Consider the following 25,633-nt stretch of genomic DNA (forward strand, 5'->3'; position numbering starts at 1 on the left):
TGTGACCGAAAAGGCTCTATGGCCTAGTCAACTTACTAATTAATGTCAAAAAATATCTTACAAGGCCAACTAGATTCCACACCAGACTACAGCATTTCATGAGTTTTACAAAAAGAGAAAATCAGCTTATTCCATTGATGCATTCAATTACTGCTTTACCAAAACTCACCAAGTCTTTGAAAACACCAAGTAACTTTAGGCCCATCTCTCAAATACCTAGTGTTGGACACTACATTTCATACAAGTCTAGTTAGTGTACTGCACCTGTATGAAATAAATGCCCCAACCCTTTCTCCTACAAAAAGAGAAACTTATAACAATAACCTCTTTCTAATAGTTATAAAAACAATGGGTTGGAAAGGTTAGGCTTTCCAAAGAGATGGAAATGTAACAGTATGACAATGTGGAATTCAAGTTCAAGCTGTTTATGCTGAATAACTTATCCTGAATCCCGATGTTTTACTCCACCTCGGTTAACCCTGTTCTCCAAGAATCTGCACGTCTCTGGGCTCAATATGTTTATGAATAAGCCAAGTACAGAAATTTAAAGGAGACTACAAGGTATTTTGTGTGGAGTAAAGGGCATCTAAAGAACCTGTCAATTCTTTTAAAATAGTTTTTTTTTTTTAAATCCATACATTTCAATGGACAGGAAAAGTTGTTTACTCAGATATATGTATATGTTAGAGAACTGTCTTAGACCGTTACAGCTGGGCAGCATCCAAAAGTTCTTTCCCAAAATAATAATAATATGGGCCAATACCTGAATAAGGAAGCTGAGAATGCAAAAGTTATTACAGTACATGCATTTACCAAAAATATTAAAAACATACATGATTTCCCCAAGTACATTTGAAAAAGATAAGAGATGTGAATGCTAAAGTGACTGTTATCAGCAACATTTTGACAGGGACTGTAAATCCCTTCTGAATGAACACTGCTAGAAGCGGATACATGATGAACTGCTCTTTTTGCCAATTCCTTTTGAACATCTCACTCTGACCTCCTGAAAACTGGAATTTGTGGTACAGTATCAAAACCACTTTTACTTCCTGTATGCAGCTTACAAACAATTGTGTTCTAAACAACCACTGGGAGAAGTAAAGCACTTTTGGCAGCACCCTGGATTACTCTGCAATGTTCACAGGTCAAACTAAATATTTATTATTAACAATCAGGTTAATTTCTACTGTGCATTCTTTAAAAAATGTTGACCAAATAGTACTAGTACACAAGTTAAATACTAAAAGAAGCATCACAAGCATTTACTGACTCTCAATTACACTATCTTACACAAAAATAAAGCGAAAAATGGTAACTGTAGAAACCAAAAACCAGAACCATCTGGGAGAGAAAAAAAATAGCCATGCTGTTCCTCTGCTTTTTTTAGTCCCTGTAAATTGATGTAGGCTACTCAAAAACATTTTTCTACAATGGTCATTGCAGCCAGTACACCAACTTTTTCATTCCAACATTAATGAATAAAATGAACTGTAATGGGTGATATTATTTAAGCAAAGTCCATTTACCCAACTGGATATGCCTGAATTCACACTTCACAAAAGTCTCAGTTGATCTAGCTATCATTGCAATGAGCCTATCAAAATTATTCCAATTCAAGTAGCAGCACAGTATACATTTTACATGAAACAAGCCTTGTGCAATGTGGTGGATTTTTCTCAAACCACTAGACACCCCCCCCCCATACAACCCCAAGTCTACAAAACCCTCAGGGAAGAAGGAATATATAATTCTATCTTCCACATGTCTGTCCCCCTCACACACACAAAAACAGCATCCAGTTTTTTTAATAAGTCTGCATCTGACTAGACATTCATCGTTATTTCTCTTACACTGTGATGGAGTTCAATCAGTTGAGACGTCAGTGAAGTGTAAATTCAGATAATTGTGATCACTATAAAAGCTTTGTTCAAATGCAGAACCTCAGACAGAAGATAAACATTTCTGGCAGTATTCCAGTTTGCAATTTTTGAGATGGAGTACACACACTGTTTACATTTGTAAAAAAAATCTTAGTGCACATGGGAAGTCAATAATTGCATGAAGTAATAGCCAACCTTGAAAAAAATATATGAAATATGCACGTCAGCTTCAGTGCCTCTTATCAGACTATGATGATACTTTACAGAAAACTTACACAATAATTATATTTTATACAAGCCTGATCTGACAACTTACAAAACTGCAAGGTTCAACTTCTCTCCTCCAAAAGGGACACAGCTCTGAAAAGTCGATAAATAACCTAATACTATGCTAATGAGAAAGAAGTTATGCCGATATGAAAAGCTGGCAAAATCATTATCTGCAATAAAAATACAGATGTTCAGCAATCATATCTCCATGACAGAATTAGTGTATGATGCATGTGAATGAAAAACACATTTTACTCTAGCTACAATTGCTGAATTGTTATACAAATTACAGCTTTCATGAACAGAACTGTAACAAAATGCTGATCATCAATACAAAATAATGTAATAATTGCAGTGTTACCTGAATACAGGTGTAAAACTAGAACAGGCTTTTGAATCTTTGATACTGTAAGAAGTGGACAGTGTTGGAATTCTGCAGGCTATGTATACTTTCTGATGTCTGCAGTATCAGAAGTCAGTGGATTCTATCCTCACACCAGCTGTCTGGATTTGTGTTCAGTACTGACACTACTATGCAGCATTAATGGCAACATTCCCGAGCTGTCATCCTTTAGATGAAAGGTCCTTTATGCCTGAGGGGGTAGTAGTTCAAGTGGAGGTTCAACATCCCATGTAATAAGTACTACTTTGGGTTTTCGCTGAAATCTGACCAGAGGCCTAGTAGGACTAATCGAATCAACACAGTAAATAAGAACAGTAACGACAAAGACATCAGCAACTTAAAAGGAAAAAATTAAAAGCCTAGATTCAGTAAACAATACATAGCTTTTTATTTCTGCAATAAAGTTAGTAAAACTACAGAAATTATTTTTTCAGTTAAGCTGAAAAACTACCAATAAAATTTATTAAAAAGTAAATGTTAAATATATTTCAGGCTTCTTCACCAAAGTTACCTCACTGCTACTCCACTACCACAGGTGCCATTTGATCTAGAGCAGTCTAAATATAAAATGAAAAGACAATTTACCACTCGTAATACACCCAGTCAAACAGCTGACAGACCCAAACATCAATTAGCCTTTCGGTTGACCCTATTGTATCATTTACATTTCAGTTAAGCTTCTTGTTCCCTACACATACTTCAATCTCTAAACAGTGACAGATAATGCTGTATAGGATGTCTGCATATTGTTTACATAGATTACAAACAATCATTTTACCTAGAAACATTAGCATCCAGTAACCTTGGGAAAAGTCTACTTGCTGTCCCCTAACTTATACACCATGGTGCACGTAGTACACATCTCCCTATATCCACAATAATAAACTACATTATGCCAACAGCAAACTGCACTACACGAATACACAAACCAAACTGGCTCCTGAATGTTCAAGCCATGAGTAAATTTCCTAACAACTCATGGATTTTTATTACAAAACACATCTCCTCTTACAAGTACAAATGAGTTACAAATAAATTAGGCTTCAGAAAGGAACACAGGAAGAAGCCTTAGTTTAAAAAAAGGCATTTGAAACTACAACTAAAAATGGCATAAAACAAAGTGTGTCAAATTACATACAGTACACTATAAACAATTCTGCTAGGTTTTCACTTCAGTATTTTACATCCTTCCATTATACTTGAACTAGCCATTCTGTCTTTCCATCTTATGCTAACAGCTCCTGTTTTTAAATTTTGCAATCTGAACATGCTGTCCACTGCTGCGATAACATACTGTCTTTGCAAAACTGTGACATCACATTCAAAATAATAACATAATTGCTGAAAGGAGAAGGATATTAAGAGAAAATTGGGGGGGGGGGGTTGGCTATGTGAGGTGAGCATAAACAGATGTAAATATTAATTTGCGTTTTATGGCAACGTAAGTAGATAACAGTGAAATTAAAGGAAATTTTGGTAGACTACTGCATGTTGAAATATTTTACTCATGATACATTATCTGCTTTCTTTGTATAAAAATAACAATGAAAATTATAAACATTAAAAAATATAACCTTAAAAATAATAGCACTATAATAATTACAAATGGGAGGGAATCTGGGCCATTGTGGGATTTAAAATCCTACCATAGACACCTTATGTTACCCTCTGCATTACAAATGTACATAGATTTCTTTTTTTACATCACACCAGTTGAAAAGTTGTGCATCTTTGAAGAAGGCAGTAGTTGTCTCAATAGAGGTGCTTTAATATCACCTGCTTGTTATTTTGCGTGTAGCACTTCTACATTTTAGTGCCCTTCCAGAGTCAAAGTTTGTTGTTTCGGAAAAGTATCAAGGACTGAGTATGGGAACAGTGAAACATGCTGTCTATGTGGTTTGGCGAAGTGTTTGGCTCTGGTATGCTGTTTTTTTTTCCCCAAAGACTGTTATTCTAGCTATTCTGTTCTGCGACAGGGGTTGGGTTTAAATTTCATATGAAGTCACTCCAAAAGGACTTTGTCATGATCTGTTACGGAGTATCTGATATGTTTAAAGAATGAGAAAACACTGATGCTGCAGAGTGGTGCAGGACTTCAGTGTTTGAATGTTATAGTCTAACAGTCATGTTATTTTTCAACTTACATTACTGCAAAGCGTTTGGTTCTAGTGTAATTAAACAATTTCCTAGACTTTATAAATCTTTTTATATAACCTATAGTTCTATAACGATCATTAACCAATTGGTCGATAAGATTACAATCTTAAGTTGGATCTTCCCATATACCCTGGTCCTTAAATGAACCTACAATTTCAATCACTAAGTGCTGTATCAAACATTCACCTTCCAGTTTATATCTCCCAAATCTCATATGCTCAGTTGTTGATGTATTTATCAACATATTATTCTCCTGTGCCCAAAAGGTCAATTTAGTAAAGTTCTTCTGCAGACATTACCTATCTGCAACACATGTAATTAGTCTACCCAATTTCAGCTTACCTGCATAGACTACAGAACACCTCAGGTGAAAAAAAAGCAGAGCTGAAAGATGCAATCTAAATAAGTATAGGCCTAGGACAGTATCTGTGGGACACCCTGACTGTAACCAAGAATTTCACCTGTTCAATTGCACATTTTTAGCTTAATGGACACTTTGCTCACTAAAGGTTTTTTGACTAAGGGTCCCCATCAGTTAAACAAGTCATGGGCATTCAGAATAGCCAATTAGCTGAAACACCTGGTGTTCATAAGGGTCATTTGCATATATCCCATGTGCCTCTGATTCAAGAGGTTTGAGAGGTCACTCATTGGAAGTTGCAGCTTGGCTTGAGTTTTCATTTAGTTTTTACTGATTGGTTGTACTGTATTTAGCAGTGGAGACCTTTATGTTTTTGACTTGTTAATTTGGTTACTCTGAGTGCTTGTATTTTAAATTTTACAGAGTTTATATATGCTTTATTAATCAGAGGTACATTGCTTTATTTAAGATGATGAAAAAACTTCAAAGCTACGTGTATCTATTTGCTTTATCACTGGAAAGCTCTGGTGTAATACATTTGCCAAACCAATTCAGTTTCCCTACTTCCATATATACCACTTAAGTCTCCATACTCTATACTGCCATTAAAGTTTTAAGCTCAGAGTTTAGTTAAAAGGAAGTGGCACAGAAAAATTAAACCACAAATGAAATTAATACTTAAAGTAATGTCAAAAATCTATAGTAAACTTAATCTAACAGCCATTATCCCTGAACACAGACTAACACAACTGCTGCAAGAAGTTTATATTACTTATTTATTATTACTACTAAAATGATAAAACCAATATTTTATGGTTATTACTACAATAGTGAAACTGAAGGAACGCTTAAAGGAGAGTTAGTATTGTAGCTCAAACGTTACAAATGCTGGATGGTGTATAAAAACCCCTTGAATTTCACTATTGAGACAGCTATACTATCCAACATCTTGGGAGTTGTAAATTTATTTACAAATCACATCTTAATTAGTATACTTATTCTCAATTAATTGATAAAAGTGGAATGCTTTGATAAAGATCACCCCTTTCTAAATCTGCAAACCTAGTCATTACTTACTTTAATTTTACAGTACGATACTGAAGTGGTTTTCTCATGTTTTCCTTGCTCTATCTTCAGCCATTCAATTACTCTAGTCTGCTAAGATCCAGGAATACCACATATACTCTACAGGTATAATTTATATTTACCACTGTGATGCTTACATAGCCAAGCATTCTGGTCTTAGTCAGCCATTTAAGACACTGTTTTTTTTTTCCATTTCTTTCAAAAAATCACTTTAATGCATTTTAAACTAATGGAGTGACAGCAGCACCTTTGCATAACAAGTGAAAGATCATAAAAAGGTGATGGCACACAATAAGGCAAGAAAGTAAAAAATACGCAAGTCCACATTTCTCAAAGTACAATACCAATTTTTCATAATACTGTCATGTTCACTGCATACTTGCCGTTTGTCTCCCAACAGAAATTCACTGGAAAAAAAGTTAAAAACATAAGCTAAAATACTACACAAGGACATCTGTTCTGTCCATACACTGCAGATTTATCAGATTCTGTACACATAAGCATAGTGTTGTAAACTGACTACACATTCAACACAGTAGTTTATGCTGTTAATGGCTGAATTTAATAAAAGGAATGCAGTAAAATGCTAATGCTACAAACACCACTGTAGTAAAGTTTGTCTGTTGTAATATCAAAACTAATTTAGTCTTGTTCTACTCGGACTTTTCATGACATAAGCCTTGTGAGCAGGAGACTTCTCTTGTCAATTAAATCTGATCCTATCAGGATCATAAACAAGATGCAAATAAACATTTCAAAGTAGCTACCTAAGCAATTTGTTTATGCATCTGGAAGGTAGCTTTATGATCAACTATTTTAAAATTACCTTGAGAAATGTATAAAACTGTGAACTTCTAGACCAGGAGTGTCACTACTACTGCACCTACTACTGTGGTGGGAACATCTTGTGGATAAAGACATAGCTGGTCTTAGATGAGATTAATTATGATTAGCAGATGTAGAAAGCAGATGTGAGAACTGCCCTGTAACAGACAAAACTAAACAGCTTGTTATTTAGATAAAGACTTCTTTATTAAATAGATTCTAAAATCATATATTGAAATCAAATCATATAATGATGCTATTAACATTGTACAACATCAAGCTTGCACAAAAAAACCCTCACAACACAGATTGATATTCATACAGATAATCATTATGATGAAGCTGTGCTATGTGTCCATGTGTGTGGTTTAACGTGGTTTTACAGTGAAATTGGTATGTTGTCTTGAGATACAACAGAAAGGAACTGGGGTCGGTTCAAAGGTGTGTAGTAAAAAAGCGTGTTTCAAAGTAAAAAATGTGTGAATGTGTTATCTTTTATATTGGAGGGGGCTGAATTGGTGCAAGGAGAGGGTGGTGACCCCACCCTCATCTGTTCAGATGTTAGAGAATGTGTGTAGAATGTCTTTTTTTCTTCTTTTTTTCTTTTCCTTTTTCATTTTTTTTTTTTCTGGTAAATGATGAGGATTAAAGTAAGCTAAAGTGACAAACACACATGTGAGTTGAGTTTATCCTTTCATAAAAAAGAAAATGCATCTAACTCAAATCCTGTTATTGCAACTTTCTAAGTTTATAAGACAGTTTAAAAATCTGTCTTTGGGGCTTTTTCCACTTCATTTTATTTAGGCTTTACCAGATTTCTTGCCGGTCAATGATGATAGGACACAGCAACTGTATGTACATATAATAAACATGCTTCAGCTTTCTTGTCTCTGGGGAAAAAAGATTGTTCATGCATTATAGTCTTAAAAAAAAAAAATTAAAAAATGCTTTGTAAACAGGAAATTTTAACAAGGATATTCCTTATTTCCTTACTTGTGGCCACAGCCAAACAGCCAAAAAAAAAGTAAGCATCAATCTTCTAATGAGACCTAACGATTACGGGAAATGAAAAAAATGTGTACTGTAACAGGGGGGAGGGGAAGAAGAAATAAAAGTAACTTCAAAAGAAAAGAAAGACAGTGGGGAGGGAGACAGAAACAAATATTATTTTTTTTAATACAGTGTTAACGGATAGATTTCTACTGTTTGTGGGATTCTTGTCATTGGACCACAACAAATGTTCTGGGATAGTTACTCTTATTTTATAACAAAATGTTTGAATTTGGCACGTAGGAAGAATTTTGGTACAGACATAGAAAAATGGAGGTAAGATGAGAGGTAATCAATGTGTGTGTCCTGAATGACAAGGAAATAGCTGCAGGATAATAAAAAATTGTGGATAAATAATACAGAATACACGTTATTTGGACCAATTTTAATTCCTGTCATAAATATAAGCATATTACACAAGTGAACAGTCTGCCAAAAGTGACCCCCTCCAGCATATTACTACCCCTGCCCTAGGCATTTATATAAGCCTAGCCAGAATGTTTGGCTTTTTCCACCCATTTTAAATTTTATTTTTTTATGCCCTTTTTTTTCGTTAGTAGTATGCGCCAAGGTTTTTGTACCTGTTTTTTTTTTTACAAATAAACTAAAGATGTTAGATTTAATTTTTTTAAAAAATTAGAAATGAGATTGAATTTTAGGCCACAATATTACATTTATTAATTTATTTATTGTTCAAATTCACCTACCAATACCATTTCTGTTGACTCAGACAATGACATGAATACCTATTTCAAAGACTTTTGCTGTAGGTGTGTCTAGATTTGGCTTTCCATACAATTTGGCACTATGACAATAACTTATCTCTTCTATTGATGCCAAATAGATTGTAAACTGTCAACTTCCCTTTGAATTCTGAAGCAGACAGCAGTGCCTACAACACACTATTACTGCACCATATTCTACACTACAAACTTTGAACACTTCAAATCCCAGCTACATTCCCACCTCTCCCAAATCTGGAAATGTAATTGTACTCTTCCTACCCAATTCCTTCTACTGTCACTCTTACATGTTCCTCCTCATGTACCTTTACTCTTGCTGCTTTTTCTACAGCTGCCCCGCTCTGCATCTAACGTATAACAAGTCTAAAACCTGAATGAATATCATGTAAATACTGTATATAGCTTTCTATCACTACTATCTGCAAATGGCTCACCATGCTAATGGCTCTCTAACTATGTATGTATTCTATGAACTGTGCTCAAGTTTTTTTTCCTTTTCTTCTTCTCTTTTGCACCCATTAATTTTGTTACACCTTATTATATACTAAACATTTTTCAAAATGTATAATTCTATGTATAACTGTATAAATGTAAAATTCTATGCTTGTTTCAATTGTATGTAATACGGAGCTTTTCTCCCTGGGCCTCCACTGAAAATGGGCCCCTTGGGCCCAGTAGCCCTACCCAGTTATCAAACTGGAAATAAATAAATATTCTCTACACAATCACACCTGCTACAATACAATGCACTACTGAACATGCACAGTCAATATAAAAAAGGCAGACACACAAATTATTACTAATGAGACGGTGAAGAATGACATAAATACAGACATCAAGTCACAGAGTTAAGAACAATATTAAAATATAGCTGCCATTTAAAAAGTAGTAAGAAAAAATGTCCAAGTCAGTTGCACAGTTCTTGTGCAAGGCTAGTGGCAAAATTGCATTAGTGAGGCATATATAACTTCTGGCCAAGTACACATAATCCTTAGTTCATAGCACAGATCTAACATACATTCCCAAAGTAAGCTGAATTTATAACATGGCCAGTCAGCATATTTTGAATTACATTTTTATCTTACGTGTCTTGACTCCTCTGCGAATATTGGTCAATGCACTATAGTGGAACTTAATATTACAATGTGTGTCCAGTTAAATTTCTATCAGCAACTTCTACTTAAACCTCTGCAATTTTAACTTACTTGTAAATAATCCTCAAGACAGAAGTCGTGGGTTCTTGTAAACATATTTATCTGTAACACACAGTAAACAACACATGGGCCTCCACACTTCAGCAATACTACAAGCACATAAATCAGTTTAGACCGTAGCTCGTGTTGAACGGCCGACAGTGTTTTAAGATCAGACTAACGGAAACAGAGGAGAATCAGTTGTACCACATCCAGATGGACTTCATAAAAATAATTACTTGTCACTTTAAAATATGTAGAGATACATCGGAAAAATCAAGTCGGGAAGCTCCCAACCAACTAAAGTGCATGCAATGCACGGCCTAAATACTTACTGGAAATAGATCCTACTGCAAACAAACTTGTCAATCATCAGCGAAAACAACAGATACCTTGCACTAGATACATTGGTTGATTAATGCCCAAAATAATCAATGTGTGTGTGCCTTGTGTTTAAGTGTTACTTGGAACGCCTCTCAGTGAAAATCAGAAAAAATGAATGGATTGAAAGTAGGACTACGTCAAATAGCGGAATTTGATTTTTGCAGCAAAAATCCCCTCCTCCATCCACTGTAACAGCATCCGGTCCAACAATGACTGGATGAGATCGACAAAATTAGCCACTCATAGTAGGTCCTCTGTTTACCCCCCCCCCCCCCAACACACACACCCCACTAAGAAACGTTATGGTACCACAATTCATTTCACTAGCCCAAACACCCTTGGAAGTACTACGTGTCCAATCTTACAGTATCTTATAAAGCAAAGTATTGCTATTGCTTTCTCGGAAAAAATAAATCACATTTCACAGAAGGATGAGCACACCATTGTAAGGAGAGTTTCTGTTCATTCTTCAGAAGCTTACCCCCCTTGTTTTATTAAAAAATGGTTTCACATTAGTAATTAGTTCTGACCAACATATTCTGTTAATATGCTAATTTGAGTACATATCAACGGCTTCCAGAAATTAAATCGATTGCACAGATCCCCAAACAAAAATAAGAAAACAGCTGGGCCAACTGCGGTCACGCTTATATGCCGCTCCTTCTGCTAACACTATAAGGCAAAACACAGGAATGACAAATAACATATAATAACTGTAACATTTCCCTCACTTATGTAACCAGAAGCAAGTGAGACTTTTAATCTACATAAGATTGTCAAACAAAAGGTTATCTGATTTAAGGCACAAGTACATGACACACTCCTTTGCTTCTCTCTACTTTAATATCCATCACAACAACCCTTCTCCTACAGGGGAAGCAGCATATGTGGGATCTGAACAAAAAAGGCACAGCATCAGACTCGGTACAAAAAAGGCACAGCATCAGACTCGGTAAACAAAAGCGCATTCACAGTAGACCCCGATTAGCCAACTAAGTACCCTCCCACCTTTCAGGTCACTAAGACAAACGTACCACTTACCCCCTTTTATAAGCACACATCGGTGACTTCCCCGCCGCCCTCAATCACAGAACCCTACCCAGCTGTAGCCACTGTATCTTTCGTTGCTCAGCAATAATGTTATTTCTCTACACATAGCGGCAAGCCCGCACCAACACTGAGTGCGCATGCGTCAACGGGTTCAAGCAAGACAGGTGGGTGGGGAGTTCTCTTACCAAAGGAAACAAAGTAGAGAGAGAAGGTTGGACCACAACGTGTCATTGCTTTATACCCAAAACTCTGCTTCGTTGAGGAGAAAAACCCTACTCTTTATGTTCCGCAGAGAATCCAAATAATATAAGGAATGTGTCACTTTTACTCCATGTCTACATGCAATATTAAGAGTAATATGGTACAGAACGAAGAGGCAGATGATTTACGGTGACTGACGGTTCGAGTTTATTATAGTTGGTTGGGTAGCAACGGCTTGTCACTTGGCGACCAAATTGGCTTTCGCCAGAGGCAAACTTAGTCGTAGTAAGACAGCTTGGTAAATTAAGAGCTAGCGCTGCAAAGGACTGCGGGACGTGTAGTGAAACCATTACCAAAGTTGTATATTTGTGTAAGGGAAAGTGAACCTCAATAAACTACTATACTTTCAAAATGACTGAAGCTGATCCTGCAAATGCGCATCAACTTCCAGATTATTGGTTACTTTTAGGGCGCTGCAGTTAAAGGTTCATCATTACCCTCGTTGCTGCTGAAAGTTATAGAACAAGAAAATCATCTGAAGATGTGTATTTGCTGAGATGAAGTCATCATTAGAGTCGAACGTAGAAGAGTCTTTGGTGGAGTATCAGAAGGGTCTCCGGGGTGAGTGAATACAACCAGTAAAACACCCTTGCCCTTCTTAGTCGTGTATAAATATTTCTTTGCGGGGGTATGGTGTAGCAAATGTCTGGAATGTTGAGCCTGTTTTGAGTCACTCACCACTTTTTAAGGATGCTCATTTAGTTTTCTAAAGATTTAGGGATTATTCTTCCATTCGTAGGACATTAGTGATAGAACTAACTCATAGAAACAGCATGCAGAGAACTGTATGATAAAAGGTTTTAAGTAGACTATAATGGGAACTTACCTTTTTTTTTTAATCTCTGTAAGCTTGCGCCCCCATCAAGTTTTTTTAATGATGTGACACCTATCGTTTAAATCTATAATTTAACGTGCTAGTAAACCAATAAATAATGTGTAGTCTTACCTCTCAACCTCTTAGCGCAAGAAATCTGGACAAAGCCTGCCATAATGGCAGGGACAAAGGCTCAAAACTAGGGTCACATTTTAACTATTGCTCTTATAAACTTAGAAAGTTGCTAGATTAACAGGATTTGTGTTGGGATGTATTTTCCACAGGATATGAAGTCTGAAACGGAAATGCATGTCATTATTTAGTAACTTTAATCCTTAGAACATCCAAAAAGACCATTTTTATGAGGAGCAGACCAAAAATAAAATAGAAGGCAAAAATGTGGACATTTCTGTGAAAATTATGTACAGTTGAGAGGTATGCATAGTCTCAGCCTCTTAGACCAAAACGTTTCTACAAAGCCAGAAACAGTAGGGGGACAAAGGCCCAAAAATAGGGACAGTTTTTAAATATTGCATTTACAAACTTAAAAAGTTGATAGTATGGCAATTGTTTTGTAATGGCATGAATTTTCTGAAGAGCAGTGGCATAGGGTGCTGACTTGTTGGAACTTGGCCTACATTCTTTTCTAGGCTTGTAAGGGCCTCAGGGACAATAGCCTAGTAACTTCTTATGATCCTATGAGTATGAAGTCTGAAAATCAAATGTCTCTTATTGTTTTCTGACTTTAATTTTTAACGACTTCCCAGCACTTTGTCAGAAAATTGCTGTTAACTTCAAATCAAAGTTAATAGCGTAGGTGTCCTCTTGCTGCTTTCTGACTCGCTAGTAACTTAAAGTCTAGTTAATGGTACAGTACTTTTTTTGTCTTTAAAAAGAAAAAAATTAATGTAATGCTTTGTGCCAACGTACTACCAAGCTATGTGGAGTGCACACTCGCTGAATAAGGTTGTAGCTATCTTAATAGATCCTTATTTATGCACCTGGCCCTGCTTGATGTTAACAAAAAAAAAAGCAGCACTCAACCATGTATTACTCTGCCTTGCGATACTGGTTACATCGGGAAAGTGTAGTCCGTCCATTCTCATGTGTAGCTATAGTTAAAACACTGCCCCTTTCTGCAAACACCAGCCCAACCATTATTTTGTACCCTGTAGCCCTCTCCAGCTTCCTGCTAATATTCCCCTGCCTGGACTGAGCCTTAACACAATCTAACTCAAACATAACGACTTTCCCTCCTTCCAGCTTTATGAAACTGCCAGTAGATCAGCTTCCTAAAACGATCCCTTTTTGTCTGTGTCAGTCAAGGTACTGGGTGCCCTACCTGGCGAACTTACCCTGGACTGATTGTTTTTTTCTGGCGCTACCTCTGTGGCCAGTTCGGCCCCACTCTATGCTCCCCTCCCTGCCCCCACTACTCCGACATTATTTTAACCACACAATCACATGACTCTACCCAACAACCCCAACTATCCATTCCCATCACTCTAACAAACTAACCCCACCCCTTAGCAAACTGACATCTCTAACCTAAGCCCACTCCACAACATTATCCAGTGCAACCTGGCCACCTCCTATTACTAAAACTCTACTCACCCAAGCCTATTAACATACCAGCCCAAACTTCAACATGTGTTATTACAAATCATACTGTCCCCAAACTCAACTTCTTAAAACCTCCCTATCTCTAACTTCACTACTTGCTACTCTAGTCATATTCTGTCACCACCTCTTATCACATTGTATCCACCCAATACAACAAACTAATATACTCCACCATTCCCTTTCCCACTCCCAACCCCTTCAGCCATTTTGAGATATCTCCAGCCATTTACAACCAATCCATCATTGAATTTGTCATGACCAAGTATCATGACACCCAAACCAAAAAAACAACCAAGCCTTAGGGTAAACTTCCTGATAAGCTCATACCTCAAAACTATAACCAATGTCGCCACACAGTTACTACTAGGAGGTGCTATTCACCCCAACCCTGGAGCATCACCACCTTCAAACAATGCTTCTAAATCCCTACCTCCCCTCCATTGCCAACCCACTGACCTGCTAATACTTAATATGAACATTCGCAGCATTATGAACAAAATATAACTACATGCTACTATCTCATTATATAACCCCGACATTATGATCCTTACAGAACCTGGCTTAAGCCACACATTAAGCATGAATCCATAACCCCTCCTGGATGCAATATAGAGCTGGCAGACTAGTTAGAAGAGGAGGTGGTGTTGCCCTACTATATAAAACTAACTTAAAGATCCAACTCCTGCAAAAAGAAACCCCAGACTTCAAAAATGCAGAAATACTACCTGCAAAACTCCTCATAAGCCAGCACAAGCATCTAAACTTACTCTGTGTTTATATACCACGAGGCAATAACCCAACTACCTTAGAGTCAATAATCCATTGGGCTTCCCATTCCTTCCCCCGTGAAACTATCCTACTAGGCAATGTCAACATCGACTGGAACTTCATCCACTCTTCCACCCCTACTAACCATGTTAACCTCTATAACTTTACTCAACTCATAAAAACACCCACTCGCTGTGACAAATCCACAAAAAAGGAATCCACACTAGACTGGATCCTCACTAATCACCCCCCATACTGCCCATCAGTCCGGTACTCTACCCAACTCACTAAGTGATCACAGTCCCACCTACATCATTAGACATAAAATCAAAACTAGCAACCCACCAACCCTACTCCAAACCCATTCCCAGAAAACTTCCCTACTTCTCCCTTCCTAGAAGCTTTACAATCCTGCAACTGGTCTCCCATCACAACCCTTACTCTAGACCTAGCAGTTGAATACTTTAACTCCACATTTCTATGTATCCTTAGCCACCTATCTCCACTTAGAACAGTTAGAATCCGTAGCAACCCAGCCCCATGGCTGCAGAAATCCACAAAATCCTTACTTAAAGATAGGGACAAAGCTTGGAAGGCCTGGTGTCAGCTTAAATCAACTACAACTAGGCAAGCCTTCCTCGAGCTCTGCATTAAGGCTAAAAAGCAGATTAGGGCAAACAAACACAATCACTATAGTTCACTATAAAAAAAGCATGGGTACCAATCCGCAAAAAATCTGGGCAGCAGTGAACAGCATCCTCCAACCTGGCCGTAACACTACACCCCCCCCCCCCATATAGACAGATCAAACAATGACATAGCATCCAGCTTCAACAACTACTTTACCTCCTCCATACTTATTAACAACACAAATCCCTCCAACTCCCCCCAACCTTCTACAGCGCCAGTAAACAACCCCCATTCTCATTCAGGCCCGTACCAACATCCACTATCCAAAAACTCTTATCCAAACTTAAACCCATCACTCTCGCCACTGATGACCTCCCTGCAGAGTTCCTCCAGCTTGCCTCTAGACCCATAGCCTACCCCATTTCCCTACTGATAAATAGATCCATCACTGAACACATTACTCCATCCTTATGGAAAACCTCTTATATTATTCCTCTCCAACTACCATCCCATCTCAATCCTGTCCCCAATATCTAAGATACTAGAAAGACGTATTCACTATCAACTCCTCACCCATCTCCTCAACAGTAATCTACTTTCCAAAGCCCAACATGGTTTCCGACCTACTCATAGCAGAACCACTGCACTAATTAATGTCACTGACACCGTAAACACTCTGAAACCAAGGTCAACTAGTCTCCACTACTTTTCTAGACTTATGTAAAGCATTCAGTAAGTCTCCCACGAGAAACTCGTAACCTGTCTCTCTCAGCTCAACATGGACAATCCCACCCTTCTTTGGTTTAAAAACTAGCTAGACAACCGTTCCCAGTCTGTCAAATGGCTCAACTCCCTATCCTCTCCACTCCCAGTCACAATAGGTGTACCCAAGGGCACAATCCTCGGCCCCCTCCTCTTCAACATTTTTACAAACCAACTCCATTTAGCAGCTACTAAAGAAGAAGTAGTGCAATACGCTGACAACACTAGTCTAATCTGCTCTGCACCAAGCATATAGCACCTACAACAATACACTCAGGAATCCTTCACTGAGGTTGAAAACTGGCTAAATGCATCTCAACTGATATTAAACCCCCCAAAAACCCAACTCATGCTATTTCACCAAAGAATAAAGACCCTTTTAACTTCTCTATATCCTTAGCCAATAAGACACCCCCATCACCCCAGTCCCAGAAAATAAATTACTAGGAGTCTCAATTGACCGACAACTTAGATTCAACATATATCCTTAACCATCTCCAAAGGCCACAAGAAATTGGGTACCTTGTACTGAAGCAAAAACTACCTTAGGTCCGAGTCTAGAATAGCTGTAGCCCAAACCCATCTCCTGTCTACATGACTTTATGCATCACCTGTCCTAACAAACCTTAGTAAGGCTGACCTAGATAAACTTTCTACATGCTACAGTAAAATTACCAAATTTGCAACCAGTTCCAACTCTCGTTCCCACCACTGCAAATCCTTACTTACACTACATTGGCCTGAATTTCACAATTTATTACACTGCCACCAACTCAAGCTCGCTCACCAAATACTATACTGTCTTGGAAAAAACCTACCCTGGCTGGATTACTAAACTTTCACAATACTAAAAGACAACTTCATTCCACCAACGAAGCCCTGGTTGGCAAAGTTCCTTGTAAAAATAGCTCTGGGGATTCTCTCTTCCAAAATGTAGTTGCTAACTCTTGGAATACCCTCTCTCCTGACATCAGACTCCTACACAGCACTGCATCTTTCAAGAAATATCTCAAGTCATACTTCCTCACAAACCGGCTATGTAACTGCACAGGCCCACCTCAACCCCTTCAGTACCTCTCATAGCTACTACTTCCTTAAGCTGCTCTAAGTACCAATATGGTGTTCTCATCAATTATTACCTCCCAATTCTTTATCTGATGATGTTGTCAACTGATGAGTTATTGTAAACTGCTTGGATCCTATGACTGTATGATTCATTGTAAACTGCTTGAATCCTGTCACTGTACTTTTTTTGGATGATGCTTTTCCAACTGCTTCTTGTTCAATTGCTACTTTTTACATGTTCTTTCTATGAATACTGTTTTTATAATTTTTTTACTACTGTCTATTTTTTTCAAATTTTTGCTATTGTCTAATTTTTTTTTTTACTATTTGGAGCTTTTCTCCCTGAGCCACCACTGAAAATGGACACCAGCTGTCCAGTTGGACTAACCCGGTAAACAAATGTTAAATAAATAAATAAAAATACATTTTATGAAAAGCAGACCAAAAATATGAAGCAAAAATCTGGGCATTCTGCGAAAATCTGTACAGTTGAGAGGTATGTGCGTAGCTGTTTGCATAGACTTTGATTCTGTTCTCTCTGTTGTAGTTGCACAGGATGCTTGTTATGTTTTTTATAGGGATTTATTTTGGTTTATTTTGTAATGCATTGCTCTCAACCTGTAAACTTGAGAATCAGGGACTGGAAAGTTATTGTCTGACACAAGGAGTAAATGTGTAATTATAAAATGGTATACAAGGTCAGCGCTGAAATAACAAGTGCGCCATGTAGGAGGACTGCACAGTGTGTCAAACTGAAAATTTGTCAATAAAGTACTTTGATTAAAAAGGAAAATCCAGGACAGAGTCAAAATCACGAGACAAACGCCCAAACTTATAAACACTGTCTTTGGCTCCAAGTACTTATACTTCCTAAATAACCACAAATACTTGGGTTGGCATGACATAGGTTGTGTAGCCATGTGTTTATTATAAGCCAGTTGTATTCAAAGCCAATTATCTGTCAATTTAAATCTGATCACCAGTACAGTGCAGTTGGCCACCTGTATGAAAATAAATGCATTAAGCAATAATCGCCAGATGTTTTCAAGTAATAAAGGGTGAAAAGCAGAGGAGGCAATGGGCAATTCTTCTATTTAATTTAACTACACTGCATCAGGGAGCCAAACTCCCACTTTTACCTTAGCTTTAACCTTTGTACATGGCTCTTTTAAGTATCTCTGTCATTCCTAATGGAAGACAAATAGCTCCCATAACAGTCTAAGGGTACCTGCACGAGACTATTGCATGTTTCTCAGCATCCAGTGATATAAGCGTAAGAAGCCTGTCCGAGATTTCTACATTTCTATGGATCCATAATAACATGTTAATATTATCAAATGTGTTCCCTCAGATCCCTATCTTTACTGTATAGTCTTGTATAAAAGATCCTGAATACTTCCTAATTTGTTGTGAAGTTTCTCAGTTTAATTATCAGTCTCTCTCTTCCCTTTTCTAGCTCTGAAAAAAAGTCTGTTGACCAGCTTACTTAGCTTGGTGAAAAATATAAGTGTATTGCTAAACCTGCAAAGTGTTGGTGACTTAAGAGCAACACTAATGGAAGAATACCCTGCAGGGTTGGTGGGAAAGTGCAAGAGAGGGACACTGATTTTGGTTGCTAGAGGTACACCTTAAGTGCTTGATGAGATAATTCAGGATAAAGCTACAAGATTTATAGTGTTTAGAAGGGGCAGGATCGGGCAGGAAATAGGCTCAGTTTATTTTTTCACCTAAAACCATTTAGACCTAATGTGATGTGGAATGTCGCACCTCTAGCAGCCTAGCATGTCTTGCATTCCAGACCATTCTGTGAAAGAAATTTAAAAAGCTTAAGATAAACAAATCAAGCAGTAATGATGTGCCTCTAGCAACCAAAATCAGTGTCCCCCTCTTGCGCTTCCCCACTAACCCTCAAGAGTGAGCTGGTGAACAGAACTTTTTAAGTCAGAACTCATGCTTACTAAGGAATATTTATAGAATAAATCAATTGAAACAGTTGCTTAGAAAGGTATGTAAGGCAGTTGTCAAGTATATTCACTTAAACACAAATATGGATGCCAAAATTATGACAGTAAGTGACCTTGCCAATTTCATGTGCAGACTAATTCTAAAGTAATAAGAATAATACGAGTCTCAACTGTCTCTCTAAAATGGGAAACACAAGTTTTCCATATCATATCTTATAGAAATAATATAAAAGCATGTTTTGTAGGAGCATTGGCTTGAAGTTTAGTGTGGGCACCATTTAGGTTTACATCTTAAACAATTTAGTGAGGTCTGCGTGTTGTGCATAGATCTGTACACCCAGTTAGTGAAGGGTGAAGGTGTAAGCTGCAGATTGCAGCTGAGCTTGAGCACAGGCCTAGGAAGGAAGGAAGTGGGTATTCATATTTGCTACAGGCTGGAGATTAAAAAAAATGAATAGCAGACTTAAACAGGTATATCACCACCTTCTTAAGTAATTTTGCCAAATGCTTAATCTAAAGCACCCATAGGTAGGTTTGCCATGGAAGCTGTGCATATTTTAACTGTTAAATAAAAAAATTCTGTGGGCACAGCCTATTTTATAGAATATCTGGAAAGATGGGTTCTGCAGCAGAGGGCCAGTTATCAGGAACGTTTCACAAGTCAGAGCCAGTGCAATAAGTTTTCAGAGATGGGGGGTTAAGCAATGTTTATATTTTTAGAATTGATTAGTTTGGATGAACTTGATTAAGAAGCTGAAAGAGTAACTCACAACTAAGATACTTTAGAGGAGATCAGTGTGGAAAAAAGGGAATTAGAGTAATGCAGAGACTTGTACATATCTCAGAAGACTGGGGCTTGTATGCTAGAGGCCATGGTCATGGTATGAACAGGATAAATAGCATTATTAACAAACATTAATGGGAAAGTAATAACTCCCTCTGAAGTATATACTGCCCAAAGCTATAATTGTGGAGCAGTGAGAAACTGTTGTAGTTTTCTGCCAAACTGGTTGTTCGTCTTTTCGGCTTTTCCCGGTTAGGGGTCGCCACAGCGGAACTCCGGTCCGCTAATAATTGGCAGTAGATTTTTAGGGTGCCGAGTTGCCAGCCCGATGCCCATTCACGCATGTCTTTCGGAGGCCACTCGACCGCGGGGAGGACATGCAGACTCCACACAGAAGGTACTCCAGCCGAGAATCGAACAGGCAAACCTCTTACTGTGAGACTTCTGCCAATCTGGTAATTTAACAGTTTAATTACATTACTAATTTACAATTACTTTTGCTAATCCAGCACTATTAGAACTGGAACCCTGAATGAGGTTACTGCCGCCTTTCTTCCTTTGAATATTAATGCCATAAGCACAGCTTACTAGATTTAGTCTTCCACATTCAGAAGCAATATGTAAAACTTAATATTTTTAAAGGCTTCAAAATGCACTTTTCTTTTCACACAAAAAAGTGTTCGAAGATGCATGCAGACACTTTTTTGTTTGAAAAAAAAAAAGCATGTTTGGCACTTTTAAGTATGATCCTTGATTGGAGCAGTGGGTGTTCATATACTAGAAAAGATGGGACTGCACAGCGGATAAAGACAAGTGTAGCCAAATGGTCCAAAATGTCATAAAACAGAACATTCAACTCACCAACGGAAGGAGAGAAGACCAAAATAGTGATTTATTAAATTTTGGTCCTCTCTCCATCTGTTGGTGACTTGAGTGTTTTGTTTTACGATGTGTTTATATACTGCTGCTACAGCAAGTTGAAGTCTAAGTTAAATGTCTGTATTTTTGCAATAAACAGAGGACCCTCTGTTACATGATAAGAATCTTTAGGTGTTATGCCTTGCATGTGAATATAGGAACAGTTAGCAAGGTATCTTTAGTTACCAGGGTAGCTACTGTTAAGCACACCAAAGCATGTTTTATGTAAAGCCATTTATGAAATGATCAGTTTACTTTCTGGTAAATGATTGATGCTGCAAATATATTTGTGCAAGTACCAGCTATGCAGTTGAAACTGTATATTTTACTGGGAACACTTTTATAGGAATACTTTGATCAGTTTATACTTGGGATTCATCTAATTTAGCATAAAAGTGCTGCAAAAAAAGAAGTTAAAGTCAGAAATGGATACTTTTGCTAACATGACTAGGAATAACATTCATTTTGATGTGTATGTCCATTTAGGATAGACTAATTAGCTGAGGTTGTCTATGGTGAATGTGATACTCTGACGGCCTGAAAGACTGAGGGAAGTAAGATGGGAAACAAATAATTAGACTGGATCTGGAGCTCAAATTCCACTTTTACAAAGGTTATATTATTTCATTTATTTGCACTTGCATCACCAAGTACTACTTAAAAATATGCGACACCTATAGGAAAACAAATCTGAGTCACTGACATAGCTTCTGAGGATTCTCATACTTAGCAATATTTCTCTTTGATCTAACAGTCATAGTCAGCCTTAACCACTAGTGATGGGCAAATTACCTTTCAAACCACTCCACATTCTTTCCAGTCATTACAGGAGTTCCCCAAGACTTTTCAATATCTTTATTAATGACATGCACAAAGAATCAAAAACTGGCCAACATACGAAAATATGCTGATACTTTAGTTTGCTCAGCCCCAAATCTTCACACCTTAGAAACCATCACACAGGAAGCTTTCACCTGTATAGAAAACTGGCTAAATAAATCTGTTGCATTTAAACCAAAACAAAAATAAACTAATCCTATTCCTTGAAAAGAAAAACATAAATCGGAACGATACTGGCCTTAATAGTATCCCCCCAAACAACACAAACATTAAAAATGTTGCCAACACAAAATTATTATGAGTTGTCATTGATAAGTTAAAATTTGATCTGCACATTGACACTACAGTCAAATACTGCAAACCAGACTCTCTTTTTATATAGAGCAAAGCACCTGCTTAAGTGATCATAGTAAAAAAATTAGCTGCTACATCCCTTGTCCTTCCTACTCTCCTGTATGTCAAAACAGTATTCACAAATCTCACCTTTTCCACCAAACAGACTAGAAAGCATCTACAACAAAATTAACAAATTCTCCTGCAGCCATCCAAACCGCTTCCATCACTGCATGGCATTCAGTACCCTCAACTGGCTTTAACTTCTTCAACACATTACCCTCTCCCAGCTACTCAAAGCATGCAAAATACTTTACCATCCACTTAAAACATCTTCAAATCAGTAAGATCCTCAGAAATAACTTTTGCTAATAAATCTAGTAATTTGGTTATGGTGACTCGCTGTTCTCTGCTGCCATCCTCAAGACATGGAACAAACTTCCAAAACACATCAGACTTTTAAACAACCTGCAACAATTCAAATCAGCACTGAAATATCACTTGGCAACTAATAAAGTAAGCAACTGCACCACACCTATAGTTTGAAGCATACAATCCTAACTCTGTCCACTATGGATATTAAACAAGTGCATTAATGTAGTAAGTATTTTTGAGTCTAAACTCAATATATAGAAAACCCATTTCCTTAATCTGATATGCTTTGTAAATAATATTTGTTGACCATTTGCTTTGAAATACTTCTTAAATGAGCCAACCAAAGCAAGCAAGATGAGTCGAACCCAGGCTATGTTCATAAAAGATGAAATTCTTTATTGTAAATTTTTATTGTAGATTTTTTAAAGAATGAAGGGGTTAGAGTCATGAAACCGGATAAAGGTGGGGGGGTAGTATTGATGTATAATTGGGTTTATGAAACTTACATTTACAACATGTTGCAGGACCCCCAGCAGTATGAGATATTTTCTAGAAATGAACTAAATATATCTTGTTCCAAAATTAAGTTTGTGTTATTTGATCATTTAATGCAAGGTGCAATTAACGAAAAGTTGTATAACTATTTATATGTGGATAAGCCCAAGACCCCAGTTATATTTGGAATACCTAAGGTTCATAAAGGGTTAGACCCTTTGAAGTTTAGGCCAATAGTTTCTGGTGCTGGTAGCATTACGGAACCACTGGGAAAATGTATTGACCAAACTGTAAAAAAGTTTGTAACTTCCTTAAAGCATGTTTGTAGAGACTCATGGGAATTTCTTAAAGGCATTGAAAGGGGTCTCTACAAACCCACTTGTTTAATGGTAACCATCGACATTGTGGAGTTATTTCCAAGCATCCCACATCATACTGGTTTAGAATGGTTCGATGAGGTATTGGCCACACAATCTGGTTTGGGAGCTAACACAGTGATGTTATTAGTAGAATTTATGGAAATTGTTCTTCGGAACAACTTTATTTACTTTAATGGAGAAATATTCAAACAAAGAAAGGGGGTGGCGATGGGTACTCCTTAGCCTCAGCATATGCGAACATTGTTTTACATTATTGGGAGAACAAATTTATTTTCACAACTGATTGGGCTAAATACATTATTCATTATAAACGCTTTTTGGATGACATTTGTATTTTGTGGGATGGTAGTTTAAATAAATTTGAGGAATTTATGACATATATTAACATGTCCACACATTTTCTTTCTTTTACATATAATGTCAGTAACGACAAGCTTAATTACCTGGATGTTACACTCCATAAAGACTATGCTAATAACTTCTTTCAATCTGAGATTTATAGGAAAGCCACTTTCTCAAATTCTTACTTGCATTTTGAAAGTGGCCATCCTTCCATCAGAAAAAGGAATAATAAAAGGACAATTCATTCGGGCATCTAGAATGTCCAGTACAGATGAATTGTTCCTTAGAAGGTTGATACACTAAAAGGTTTTTTGCAGAGAGAGGTTATCCAACAAGTTTGATCAACAAATTGGCTTCAGAGGTAATTACTAATAGGGAATTTAAATATTACCCATTATTGGGCATTGGACAGCAGACAGTAGAGAAAACGGTACAGGAAGGCAAATTTGAGTCAAATAGCACATTTATTTACACATTTACTAAGGATGCTGAATATTTAGAATCAACTGTGTTAAAATATTGGCCAGTACTGACACTTGAGGAAGATGTGTGTAATGTGATACCTCCAGAGCCTAGTTTTGTGAAAAGAAGGGACACAAATTTAAAAGGTTTATATGAAGGTAAAAATCGTGTTAGGAACCAGACATCTATTTCAAGGTTGGGTACATTTAAATGTGGAGCCTGCAGCCAGTGTCATTTTATTTTAAATGATAGTAATTGGCATATTCACTCAAGAAATTTTAGGTATCATCCAAGGGGTAATTTTAATTGTGGACCTAGAGGAGTATATTTAGGGGTCTGTACACAATGCTACAGTTTTTATGTAGGGAAGACTGAAAGACCCCTAAGACGTAGGATCTATGAACACCTATAGGAGGTAACTAAAAAGAAAGACACGAATGCCTTTTACAAGCATTTTACCCAGTGCCCTAACATGCAGTTAAAGTTTTTGGTCTTGGAGCAAGTTTTGCAAGACCAAAGAGGGGGTGATTGGGAAACATTTCTCGAATGTAGAGAACTATTTTGGCAATTAAGGTTAGATGCTTCAAAACCCCCTGGTCTTAATGACAATATTAGTATTAAAAGTATTCTTAGGATGAGAAGAGCAAAATTATAATAATGTTGGTATATATTTATTATAACATATTTATTATTACAACATATTTTTTATGACAATACATTTTAAATTAATTTGTGGTTACATTCATTTTTTAGTCAAATACTTTATATGGTATATTTAATTAATGGCATTTCTAAGGTATGTATTTACTATGTAATGTCTTTTTAAAAAAAAGTTTTTAATGAGAGTAATTATTCACAATTAACTATCATGTGACTGCATCTAATGATATATAAGAATGGTGGTTTTAGCTTTTTTGTATCTTGATAAAGCCTGATATTAGTCAGGTGAAAGCGCTTGATTCAGTTTTGCTGTGATTTTTATGCAATTAAAGCTTTTGAACTATTACTTCGTGACAGTTTGACGTTTCTTCAGTCATTGAAGGTGTTTTTGTGATTTAGTTTTGGTTCGTAGCTGCAGTTTTTTTGTAAATTCAAAACATAAGCGCTTTTGCAGTCTATAAAACCTTCCAAAAATGAACAATTTACATAAAGACATCAATTAAAATTTCACTTAAAACCTCAAAGTACTTAAAGAGACAGTGCTTGATAAAAAAAGCATGAAAACAGTCATGTCATGATAATCTATTAAAACCTCAGTGTACTTAGAGACAGTGCTCAATAAAAGCAACCTGAAAACATAGTCATGTCATGATATCTGAGTGCACAGTATTTCTATCTCAAAAGTGACCGTGCTTTTAACAATGGTTTTGTTGGGACTTTGTTGTTCAGCCCTGAACCAAAATCAGCCCTCA

At 37.0% G+C, this 25,633-nt stretch overlaps 2 protein-coding genes across 9 annotated transcripts in view; one reads left to right on the top strand and one right to left on the bottom strand.

Moving 5' to 3' along the window:
• Nucleotides 1-11,504, bottom strand: part of CEP170 (centrosomal protein 170) — a 2,077,048-nt gene extending 2,065,544 nt beyond the window's left edge. For 7 of the 8 annotated variants that reach the window (XM_044058284.1, XM_044058266.1, XM_044058311.1 and 4 more), the window contains exon 1: nt 11,397-11,504. The gene's annotated coding sequence lies outside the window, so the exon portion shown is untranslated. Of the gene's footprint in view, nt 1-10,306; nt 10,555-11,396 lie in introns of those variants that run through there. The other variant, XM_044058257.1, reaches the window with a different exon arrangement.
• A 106-nt stretch (nt 11,505-11,610) lies between these two features.
• The window catches only part of SDCCAG8 (SHH signaling and ciliogenesis regulator SDCCAG8), a 1,727,915-nt gene continuing 1,713,892 nt past the window's right edge, over nt 11,611-25,633 (top strand). Inside the window, exon 1 of the mRNA XM_044058322.1 lies at nt 11,611-12,227. Within this exon, the coding sequence (XP_043914257.1) occupies nt 12,164-12,227 (64 nt within the window). The 5' untranslated portion in view covers nt 11,611-12,163. The remainder of the gene's footprint in view (nt 12,228-25,633) is intronic.

This window comes from Protopterus annectens, chromosome 1.part2 (assembly GCF_019279795.1).
Source record: "Protopterus annectens isolate FY-2018-M chromosome 1.part2, PAN1.0, whole genome shotgun sequence".
NCBI lineage: Eukaryota > Metazoa > Chordata > Ceratodontiformes > Protopteridae > Protopterus > Protopterus annectens.